The sequence below is a fragment of the Lampetra fluviatilis genome, chromosome 2 (assembly GCF_964198595.1).
Source record: "Lampetra fluviatilis chromosome 2, kcLamFluv1.1, whole genome shotgun sequence".
In the NCBI taxonomy this organism is placed as follows: Eukaryota; Metazoa; Chordata; class Hyperoartia; order Petromyzontiformes; family Petromyzontidae; genus Lampetra; species Lampetra fluviatilis.
The window spans coordinates 28,597,729-28,610,231 of NC_136276.1; the positions used below are offsets into that span (position 1 = coordinate 28,597,729).

Genomic DNA, 12,503 nt, shown 5'->3' on the forward strand with positions numbered 1-12,503 from the left:
TTTGTTTAAAATAGTGCACCTGCTTCAAATATCAACGTTAAATGTCATTATCGTGCAAAATAAAAAAAAACCTAAACTTATTTAGAGTTCATTAATGTCATTCTTGTCAGTCACCATTAAAACAATCATTATATTGCCTTTGTCAATCATATTACATGAATGCAAATTATTTGACCAATTCAAATACTCCTGGGTATGGTGGAGACTGGGAATGTATACAAGTGGGGTTGATGGATCATGCACAGATGGAGCCATCAAATGATCTAAGACGACCACCAATCTGAAAAAGGAGGTGCCTTTAGGAGGCAGTACAGCAAGTAGGCTTTTTCGGTTAGATCATGCAAGTTTAAATGTCATTAACCAGCGGCCCCTCGACACAGCCAATTATTAAGGTGTGTCACGTGAACAAAACATGCCTATTAGTTACTACTTCAGGCTACCATTGTGTTGGACAGTAAATCCACAACGTTTACAATTTGAGTACGATGTTCCACTAGTATTTACATCCAGCATCATCGGGCTATTTTTTTTATAAATAATATTGTTCGCGAAAGCCTATGTGTCAAATAGCAAGTGGTCCCTACAACAAGAAGGCTTGAGATTGTGAGAGTTCTCCCCATTCATGTATGGGGTTTCTCGAGTCACACATATGCAGGGAATTAGCCAAATGTCCCAAAGCACTACCTCTCCGAAAGAAACCTTTAAATGTATTTGCAGTTTATCTCTTCCAAAATTATATTCCAACAATGTTATCAGCATCATGTCATAAGATCAAACATTAATTCGGAACTCTTGCAGAAAAGTGGATCACTCTTTGTTAAATGACAACCTGAGGAAACAGATATAATGGAACTGCTTTTGAAATACCTTTAAGTGCAAATTTGTATCCGCAGATTAGGGGATGTACTGTCACAGATGTTTTGCTAAAGTTAAATGTTTAATTCTTGGAAGTCAAAAACATTTTTGATTCTCAAAGCTGGAATGTAACCAGACCAATTTAAAAAAAAATGTATGTCACAGTTTTGTGCCTGCGTGTGTAAATTCATGAGTGCCTTAGCTGATATCCATCAACTCACGACACCTGGAACCCAGTTTAATCACAGTTTGCTGCCTGGGATTGAACTCAGGAAATCAGCAATGCTGGTTCAATACTTTTACCCCTGAACAACCCGGCCAACTATACTCAACAAGAGTCATGAAATACAATGTGGCTTTCTTAAAAAAAATAAGTTACTATTTTCCCCTAGTTAAATTGCCATAGGGCAGTGCTGGTATCCATGCATGGTCTCAGCCAGAGGTGAAACATTCAACGTTCCTATGACAGGGGCTAGTCACTCCATTGGACAACTCCTGTTTACATTCCACAAAGGACTCGGAACTCATCAACTCTCACGAGAGATATGAACTTGAAATGTTTACATTGTGACTCGGGTATTCTAACGCCTCCGACACATACGCCCCCATATGTATTCTCATAAATTGTAGGGGTTTTTTTTCCGTTCATTGTTCCTCAGAAACATGCTTCGCACTTGTCGGCAATAGCGCACGGTCACACAAGCATGTGCATTTTATATAGAGCGTGCAATGAAATGCTTACAAACCCACAAAATGTACTACAACCAAAATAGCATAAGCTTGCAACACCAGACCATCTGCTCGCAGCGATTAAGCACCATTCCACATGTTCACACAGGCATTCAATAAGTAATTTTGGATGTAATGCTTCTTTATCCTGGAGCAAGCTCTCCGGCAATATGAATTCGACATCGCAGAGCACTGCAGTGGCTAGGAGATAGTATCTTCCTCGCTTGGTAAGCAGGAGGTTGTGGGTTCGACCCCTGACCCTGACGATGTCTGTTGCATATTTGGAGTTCGCGTGGATTTTTCTCCACGTTGCTTCGGTTTTTCCCTCCACATTTATAAACAAGCATTGAGATGATTTGACTGCTGCTATAAATTCTCACTTAACGGTCATATCAGCCACTTCGATTTAGATATGTGTGGCCAGGTCACTTCTGCAAAAGATCTAATAGCTCAGTTGGCTTCACCTGGTAACACAGATTAATGTTTTAATTACTGAGATAAACAAACGAAATATCAGCTTTACATTTTTAATAATGTAATGACATTCACAATACACTGCTCGATGAAAGCCTCCCAATTCTGTCTCGGTCGTGCAGTTTGCTTTACCATACTTCATAATACTAGTGATTGTGGATTTATGAAAGGAAATTCCCAAGCTCAAGAGGTCATTACAGATAAAGTTGTTCATGCCACTACACCTCACCATCGCTCCCGTATGGTAGCACCCTCAGCACTTGCAGTCAACACAAGTGCATTGTGGTGTGTTTGCGTCAGCTGCTTGGGAAGGCAGCTTGTGTTTTCTGCCTTCTGATTTTGAGTTCGTGCACACTTTGAGTGACTTGTTACCTACAATTTTAAACCCATTTTCAGCACCTATGCAGAAATTCACGAACTCAACATGTGTTTGGTGCATGTACCACAATCTGGACGTCTACTAATCATGGAACAACAAAACGAACAATGTACGCTCTTTTATAAAGATAACGTTTCGACAGCCAAACATTTCGTGAAGTTCACAAGAGGAAACCGTTATTTTTCCGGCCGTCATTTGCACAAAAACAAAAGGAGAGAGACTTTGAATGTTAAAGGAGCTCCACCACTGGACACGTGTGAAACAGAGCTTCATAGCTCATCGGATTCGTCCAGTGTAAAACAAAAATTCTGATTTCGATGAATAAAGGGGACACTGCGTGGCAACAAAGGGCAACTTGCACGGTGCGTTACCTGCAGCCACCCGCGGGTGAGTGTCCTGCCCAGGTGGATTGTGTGCATGTGCAGGCGCGTGTCCACGGGATCGCTGAACAGGGACGCAGTCCCCGAGCCGAGATTGTAGCGATAAACCACCCTGCCGCCTTCAAGCCCCAGTGCCAAGAAGTCGTCGCCATCCAAGCCTGCGGTTGCGACAACGCAGAGAATAAACGCAATATGCTGGGGCACATTGGGCTCTCAGCAGAAGGGGGGGGGGGGTAGATAAGACCACGTAAGCACTTTCTCACTGGCTAGACCATGCAAGCATTTTTCATGAAAAAAAATCAATTAAATGTAGGTTCATTACTGTTGCGTACGGGTCACAGAGCGAGACCGCGAGAGACGGTGACAGCTTGGAGGTCCTCGTGTTTAGATCATTGCTGATGTTGATTGTTCATAGTGCTGAGGACTCGAAACGATGCGGCAGAAGACAATCGTAAACAAAATTGGAAGAGGCGGTTGTGATGGCGAGGTACAAGTCTAATCAGAATCAGAATCTGTATTTATACTGGAGGAATCCGATGAGCTATGAAGCTCTTTTTCACCGATGTCCGGTAGGGGCGGGTCAGAAAGTTACAACAACAAACATTACAGAAACATGATAGGCGTGAAAAGCATAAGAAATGTAAGCACATAACAAAAACAGTACCTATTATTTTTTACCAGGTAAAGCGCACTGAGCTATTAGCTTTTTCAGAAGCGACCTGGCCATAAATGATAGCTCAACGAAGTGGGTTATCATGTGGAAATTAATATTTGCCAAATACTCGTGCAATGGACTGGCACCCAGAGGTCAGCTGACACAGGGGTGGGACCCTGTAACGGCGAACCTTGGATTCTAGCTGCTGACAGTGCAGGCTCTAGCACAAGGCGAGAGTGGGCCAATGTGTAGTGTCGTTAATGACATTGGTTGTGATGATCTCTTGACCTTGACTTTAAATCTTGCACCAGGTTCCAGGGCCTATCAGTCCGCAGAGAGTGTATCGTATTACAATTTTGCTGCTTCGGCGCACATATGCAATAAATTGCAGGTCATGTTACAACAATGAAAATGACATTTTTTTATTACCGTCACTGAAAAGGAAGATCTTTATATTTTAGTAAAATGGCATAATTCAGAAAATAGATAATAAAAATAAAAAAACATCAGACACTAAGAAGGACTATATCTTCCTCTTTTTTCAGTGACAGTAGAAAAAAGAAACATTTTGGAAAAAAATACGTGACCTTTCTGTCATTGCGAGTGAATGTGCTATGCTCACCATGGCACAAACACAAGGGATCAGCTCTGATGGGAATTCTCAGTGGCACAAATCCCTCATTGCTCACTGTGATGATCCCGAGGCTGGCCCACACTCGTAACAAGCCCATACCACCAGGGCCTGATTAAACAACAACTGGAGCATGCGGCTGTCTATGGGGCGGTCAGGCTTGTCAAGGGATGGAAGCATACATTATTGTTCTGGATTTTTTGTTTGCCAAATATACTGTGTACCGCATGAATATGCTTACATATATGTTCTAAAATATGCGCCGATTAGAAAACATGTGCTAAGCACGAGCTGCTTGAAATGACACTGAGAGACAGGAAGAGAAACACAAATCGGAGACCTTATTGATGATAAGAAAAGGAAATTAGCTTTGGCAGAAAATATCACAACACTTGATTATAGCCGATGGATGAGACTGATGACGGAATGTATGTATGTGTATGCATGTATGTTGAACTACTTTTTCACCGTACGTAGCCAACCGTGCTAATTAGAGGTGCGCTTTGGTTAGTGACCTGAGCATTTATGTTAACTTAGACATACAGTCTTCGCAGCCTTTATAACTATCTTTGATATTTCCTTATTATCTTAAGTTATGTTGGCTATGTGTGGTGCGAAAGAAGCTCAACATGCATAATAATGCAAATTATAGCCCTTATTAAATCCACTGCCTTTGCTATTTCAGCATGTGTGGGTTAGTGTTAGGGTGGTGGTGCAGTAATTCACAAACTGCGGCATGAACCCGGTGACTTCGGTTCAATTTCCAGCCATGGCGAACATCAGCAGCAATGTGGTGTTCTGAAACTTCTCTCGGGGTGACTTAGCCTTAAATTGGCTGCAGGATATTTTGTTTGCGGTTTGGGGTGGCACCCTTCCCGCACGATGAATCTGGCTAAAAAAACTGTTCCGTTAATAATTCCGGGTAATTCCATAATTCCGCATACGTTGGAAAAGAAGCTCTACTTTAATTGTATTATGCGTCGCCCATATCTTATTATCATTATGAACAAACATTCCATGTCTAATCTAATATCTGCTGTGGAAATCCTGGTTTTAAAACGACCACCTAAGTATCATTTTCATAGTCTTTGGTAATCTCAGTAGCTTGAAAGTATGATTCATCGACAAAACAAACATCTGAACTTGATTTGCCATTAACATCAAAGATATTTTTTGTTGTGGGTAACTTTAGGAGCTCATTGGTTTGCCGATTTAGGGCATGATGCATGAATGTGTGTTCCTTTTCAAAGTGACTTCTGAGAAAAAAATATATAAATCTTTAATGATTATTTACAACTACACACAAACAAGGACAAATTACACACCAACAAGAACAAAACACTATAAACTTACGTGTATAAAATGATGAAATGTAATTACCCCCTTTGTAAAACCGACCACACTTTAAGTATTTTAATGCGGGCATCAGGCTCATCATGATTAGGCAACCGTGCTATTTTACAGCCAACATGTTTCACCATCAATCCAAACATCCACGTTGCTAACACTCTCTCATACTACCCTATAACAGTTTAACAAGTAGACTTTCACGACCAATATTATCAATAACAGAGGTTTTTGGGTTAGAGAGCGTAAATATAAATGTGTCGTTAAACCCGCCACCACCCGGCAGAGCCAATTAGTGAGGTTTGTCACGTAAACGAAACATGCCAATTCGTTACTAGTACAGCCCACCGGTGTGTTGGAGAGTAAACCCACAACATTTACAATTCCTATAACACGTTGTATGTATGCATGTTGATCTTCTTTCAAACCCGTACGTAGCCAACCTTGCTAATCGGAAGTGGGGGGGGAACGAAAACAAACTAAACACAAAAAGCAGTTCTAAAGAAATTAGCTGTCAATGTTTGCTTCCAATTCAAGGCATGACAGCACACTGCACACCACGGCTTTAACGTTTAACTTTAATTTAATGGCATTTGGTTTTCATGCAAAGATAACGTGGACACAGGGTAATACCGCAATTAATAATTTTGAGATTTTTTTCTCTAGCCGACATAACTACTTTTTTGAGCACGAAGAGTTACGTTTACACGATCCTATTCCTTCATGGTGCTTGTACGTAACCAATTTCAGTGCACTATTTGTGACAGGGACCGAATTCATTTTGGAAGTTGTATCATTTGTGCAAGCTTTGCTCAGTTTCAGTCAAAGTGCTCCGCCGGAATGATCTGCAATCCCTATTCAAGCGCCAACATGGACACCTTCCTGCTTCGCCTTTGCTTATCACTCCGTATTCCGTTGTCTCAAGTCTGTTTTCATACAGCATTGTGAGATGCGGTCGCATGTAGACGCTGGATAAATACAAATTGTTCCATGCATCGCTATCTCCCGCATTGGTCAACTCCATGCGTGTACTGTATATTTAACTTCTTTCGCACAGTACGTAGCTAATCGGAAATGCGGGGAATGGGGGGGGTGACAACAAACTAAACATACAAAAATCTAGACTTGAAGTTTTCGTGACAGCAAGGATCCATACTTTTGGGGTTTTTCGGTAAAGTCACGTAGGTAAAAAAATAAAATAAATTAAAATGAAAAACAACTAAATGAAATCACGACGTTTCGGAAGCAACACAAGCCTCCGCCTTCAGGTGTTTAGAGAACCGATTCTCTAAACCGATTCTCTAAATATATAATTCTTTAAACAGCTCTCTTTACTGTGGCGGTTCCACCTGAAGACGGAGGCTTGTGTTGCTTCCGAAACGTCGTAATTTAATTTAGTTGTTTTTCATTTTAATTTTTTTTTTTTACCTACGTGACTTTACCGAAAATAACTAAACGTATACAAAAAGCTGTTTAGGGTCACACACATTTGTGAATAGAAACTTGATGTCAACAAATGAACCCAGGTGGACACACAATTCACAAGCAATATATTTGAAGCGCTCTTTTCACTACACCCATTAAAATAGCGTGCAATATATTTTTACTTGAAAGAATTAAAATAAATGAAATTCTGTCCAAACTTTAAACTGATTGCAATCCAATTAATTACAGGAATTTCCAATTACTTTGGATTAAGCACTCAAACCGTGGTGTTAAGCCAATTCATGCATGAGTACCCTAGATTGGTTTGTTTTTCCTGAAAAGCGAATGTTAAGTGTGTGCACTTGTTTGTTAGGGAAACGCATTGCATTGTCACGTGGTGCAGACGTAACTGAACGCATAACGGACCATAAAAAAAACAGCAGCGTCAGTCGAATTCTGCGTATTCCAACGGGCTGGAATATATGCCTTCTCCATTAACCTGTGACGAACGGTAATCGATATACCAGCCACTTTAAATTAGTTGTATTAGCATAATTAATATCGCTCTTGAATGAGTTTTGCTTCCGTGTGTGCTTTTTGGTAAATGTGCATTATCTCATGCCGATGGGCTAAATGTTGCTTTATTTTAATATGTGTTTATTGCTCTATCATCCACAATCTAACACAAACTGACCACTTCGCCCCAATACTCCGATTCCTGCGATGGCTCCCAATCCAGTCCCAACTTCAAGATCGCTACTCTTTGGTTCTTTCGGTAAAGTCACGTAGGTAGAAAATAATAGATCAGGGCCTGTTTCAGCAGTTTCCCTGCTGCGATTGTCTCGCCTGATGACGATTGCTTGTGTTGCGATCGAAACGTCGTGATCTATTATTTTCTTCCTACGTGACTTTACCGAAAGAACCAAAGAGTATGGATTCCTGCAGTCACGAAAGCTTCAAATCCAAATTCAAGATCGCTCTCACACCATTTTAAAGAGCCTCCACGGACTCTCCGTTGTTGCTATGATGTCTTCAATCATGTTTTACTTTGTCGTGTTCTCTATCTTTTCTCATTATTTTTCCAGAACAGTTTCACAAAGTTCCTTGCATTGCAGTCTTTTTTTCAACATCATCTAATCTTTTCACATCTCCTTCTGTTCCTCAAACTGTGTTTTGAGGTTTCAGAACATTTCTTCTCTATTTGCTTTTGAACGTTTCAGGCATGTTCCGTTATAACGGTAGCTTTCGCATTCGATAGAGTGGTAACATCAATTTGATCACTTTGCTCTCAAAGGTATATTGAATCTGTTGCTGCTTATATTTTAAAATCGGCTACCTCTTAATGCACCATTACACCCCTATTGCTAACCACTGTCACACATTTCCCTAGACGTACACACACACAATATCTATTGTGAATATTTAATGCAACCGTGTGTACATCATATCAAGTGGGAACTCGGGACCATTTTGGAAGTATCAAGGTAACAATATATCCGTATTAAATACGGTAATAAAAACACACTGAAAACTTCAAGGTTCCTACATAAATCTAATGCGAAACGTCATTAAGCATGGTGTGCAACACCAGAGCATAATACAGTTGACTCCAATTCTTTGCATTCTCTGTTTGATTTATGGGAGGACATTAATCGCGCTGACATTTTGGCATTATGTAAATAATTATAATATGCTGTTCTTCCTCTGCTTGCAACAGTAATTGAAATCATATTCTAAACAGCCTATGGAAGTAATTACAATTATAAACAGCCTCCAAATAGATTTCCGTTTCAAAGATATACAACATAAATTAGGCTAACGTCCATTTGTACGCGACAGATAAAAAAACACACGGTTGTTTTTTTTTGTGCTATATAGATTATATTTCGTAATAACTCGGTCGTTTGCAACATTGCATATTTTGTGCGTAGAACCTTCTAGAACAGATCGCGTGAGAAAGAGCGAATTGTTTTTGTAAACATAATTCTACACGGAGCTGACCTCTACAGAACGTCCTTCATTTTGTCATTATACACTCAAATATGTTGTCAATATGAAACAAATATTCATGAGCTTATGCTCTGTGAACTTTACGATCAGCTAAACTAGGTAAAATTCGTGTGAATGTACGATTTATTTGCGTGAATGTATCAATATTTTGACGAGTGAATATATTCATGAATTTAGAATATTTCAAGTTTTAAATGTATACATTGTGCTAATATTTTCTTATTTACAAAGGCTTGTTTTTACCAAACACTGAAGAATAGGAGACACGTTTTTCGCTGTGCTCCTTAGATAAATCAATGCTTAGCACGTTGGTTTATTTTATTTATGCGTGTATTTTTTTACTTCTTTTGCACCGTACGTAGCCAACCATGCTAATCGGAGGTACGGGGCAAGAACAACAAACCATTCTATGGTTTATCATATGACTTTCAGGCACGAGATCGAGTTCATGAAAAAAAAGCAGGTCGCAAAGCATTTTGGCCAATCATTCAATCCTAAAAATTACACGAACAGAGATATAATCCATGAAATGACTCTGCCAAGGATAAAAAAAACATTCTGCCAGAGAAGTATGGGCTATTATCACATCTCGAGGAAGCCAGGTGACTCCGAGGTCAAAACACTGATCCAGCAGCCCTGAGGACCTGGGTTTGAATCATCTGGAGTTCATCTGCCCGTGATTCAACTTGGAAATCGGCCGTGGTTTCAGCCCAATCGTTCTGCAGGACAACCTTTGATGACTTCAAAGTGACATTAATTGTATCGACTCCAACAAGATCGTTTCCGTCGAAATGCCGTCAATGGGTTAGAATTGCGTAAGCTTGGCGAGTCCAGCAGAAGTCGAACCACGGCACCTTTCAGGCAGATGCAGGTCATCCAATAAGCGAAATAGATTGATAATTGTTTTTTCACCCTTCTATCTGGCAACAAAACTGACACCTTTTTTTACAAGGAGTCATGTTTGCATAGACCACAATACCTGCAGTCATAATGCAAACAAAAAACACAACTCTGATAATGTATGCACTGTCCTTGAAGTTAATTGGTCCACACCCGAGACAGCTTTCCTTAGAGCCTAGTCTCACATGGTGTTGGACCAGATGACGCCAAAAGGCACACAACTCAAAGACAATGCACCATCAGAGTATGAGAGCTCGGGGTAAGCATTTACACCATTGGAACCTCATTTGCCAGTAAAAAATATGATAATTGATTTTTTACCCTTCTATCTGGCAACAAAACTGACACCTTTTTTACAAGGAGTCATGTTTGCATAGACCACAATACCTGCAGTCATAATGCAAACAAAAAACATAACTCTGATAATGTATGCACTGTCCTTGAAGTTGATTGGTCCACACCCGAGACAGCTTTCCTTAGAGCCTAGTCTCACATGGGTTGGACCAGATGACGCCAAAAGGCGCACAACTCAAAGACAATGCACCATCAGAGTATGAGAGCTCGGGGTAAGCATTTACACCATTGGAACCTCATTTGCCAGTAAAAAATATGATAATTGATTTTTTACCCTTCTATCTGCCAACAAAACTGACACCTTTTTTACAAGGAGTCATGTTTGCATAGACCACAATACCTGCAGTCATAATGCAAACAAAAAACACAACTCTGATAATGTATGCACTGTCCGAAATAGATTATTTAGGCAAGTCTACATGTAAGCTGATAGAACATCACCTTTATTGACATTCACACGACTGCTGCTACTGCTGCTGTAACCTATTTTCTTGAGCTGCAGGCTGTTGGCACAGTCCTGTCGCTGCGTGGGCACAGAGAGAAACGCAAGTGTATAGGTTTTCCCCTCTTATCTGGCAACAAAACAGGTGTTAAGTTGTTAAAACACCAAACTGAAGCCTTTTACAAGGAATCATGTCTGCATTAACCAACAATACTTGTGGTCAGAATGCAAACAAAAAAAACATACTCTGATAATATATGTATTGTCTTTGAAACTGATTGGTCCACACCAGAGACAGCTTTCTTTGGAGCCTAGTCTCAAAACGTGTTAGACCAGAGGACGCCAAAAAGGCGTACACAGTACAAAGACAATGCACTATCAGAGTAATGAGAGCTCGGGGTGAGCAGCTACATCCCATGAAGAAACGCAGTGCTTGTCCGCGCGTGCGTTTGTGCACATGAGCAAAATGCAACTCGCAGACAATGAGCTGGGATATGAACTACAGCCACCCGGACAAGCATTGCCTGTCCTGCTCTAGTCCACAATATTAAAAGGCGCTTTTCCTCACGTCGTCTGTGAGCAAAGGCACCCAGACACAACGGTCTGCGCTAGGGGGCAGGCAACATTTAGCGGACAAAAAATTATATTCAATCGCTGTGACCAAACAATGCACTTAGGTGTGCACTGATGAACAAAATACATTAACTTTTCCTACCGTAGCAAGAAACGGACATTTTATCTCGACAAAAGCATCTCACAGCCACCAAAAAGATGTACAGGAAAAATAATAGACCGTATGGGAAAATAGGGTTGCATTCTTGAGTCCGAAATTATCATTCCCTCCCCGATCTTTGCCATTGTTATTGTACTAAAGGACGCTGAGTCACTCTCCATTTCTTGTGTGTGTATGTGCACACTCGTTATTGCGCTTTAATACCCCCTCCACCCCAGGGTCTCTATAACTCTTACATCACCCTGGTACTCATGCCCAACGCTCACTCCTATAACGTTCACGATTCGCCATCTAGGCGTCCGACTGACCACCGCCCTCCACGACTGGACGGCTAGACGAACGACTGGACGGCTAGACGAACGACTGGACGGCTAGACGAACGACTGGACGGATAGACGAACGACCGTACGGTTAGACGAACGACTGGACGGTTAGACGAACGACTGGACGGCTAGACGAACGACTGTGGGGCTAGACGAACGACTGGACGGCTAGACGAACGACTGTATGGCTAGACGAACGACTGTACGGCTAGACGAACGACTGGACGGCTAGACGAACGTGGCAGTGTTGTGAACGCTCGCGTTGTGCCGTTTTCCGTGAGCGTGCCGATGATTCGCAATCTCGGGCGTCCGTACGAGTTGATGTGCCGAGTTGATGCTGTCACTCAACCCAGCTACTGAAGGCTGCACCCAATAAATAATCGTCATCAAATTCGGTCTTGCACTTAATTAGTCTAAACTCCATATCTGATACATTCACACGTTTTTGGTGGGGGGGGGTCTGACTGCATTAGTTAAATGTGTGTCGTACACCCTCATCCACTCTGCGCAATATCTGATGAGTAAATATATTTGTTCAAATGGCACAGAGCATACATGCCTCTCTGCATGAGGACGTGTGGCGAAGCGCAGTGCACACGTGGTGAGTCACAATGCTCGTGACATCAGAATCAGGGATGACGCCGAGAACACAATTGTAATTAAATTGGGGAGAGACAATTTTTATTAGCTTTTCCGAAATTATGAAATGAATGCTCTTCCCATGATGTGCCTTGAGATTTCAACTCTTAGACAGCACTTGTTGACATTTTAAAAAACATATAAATACTGTTTACTGCCTTGTGTATTTAACTTACGTAATTGTTTTGCTTAATTGTGAGGAACACGTTAAATTTTTCCTCCTTCAT

General features: G+C 41.1%; 1 protein-coding gene across 1 annotated transcript in view; it reads right to left on the reverse strand.

Annotated features, from left to right (window-relative positions):
* Positions 1-12,503, reverse strand: part of LOC144937444 (protein eyes shut homolog) — a 99,797-nt gene that overhangs the window by 16,642 nt on the left and 70,652 nt on the right. Inside the window, 1 exon segment of the mRNA XM_078864706.1 lies at positions 2,809-2,975. Coding sequence (XP_078720832.1) covers positions 2,809-2,975 — 167 coding nt within the window.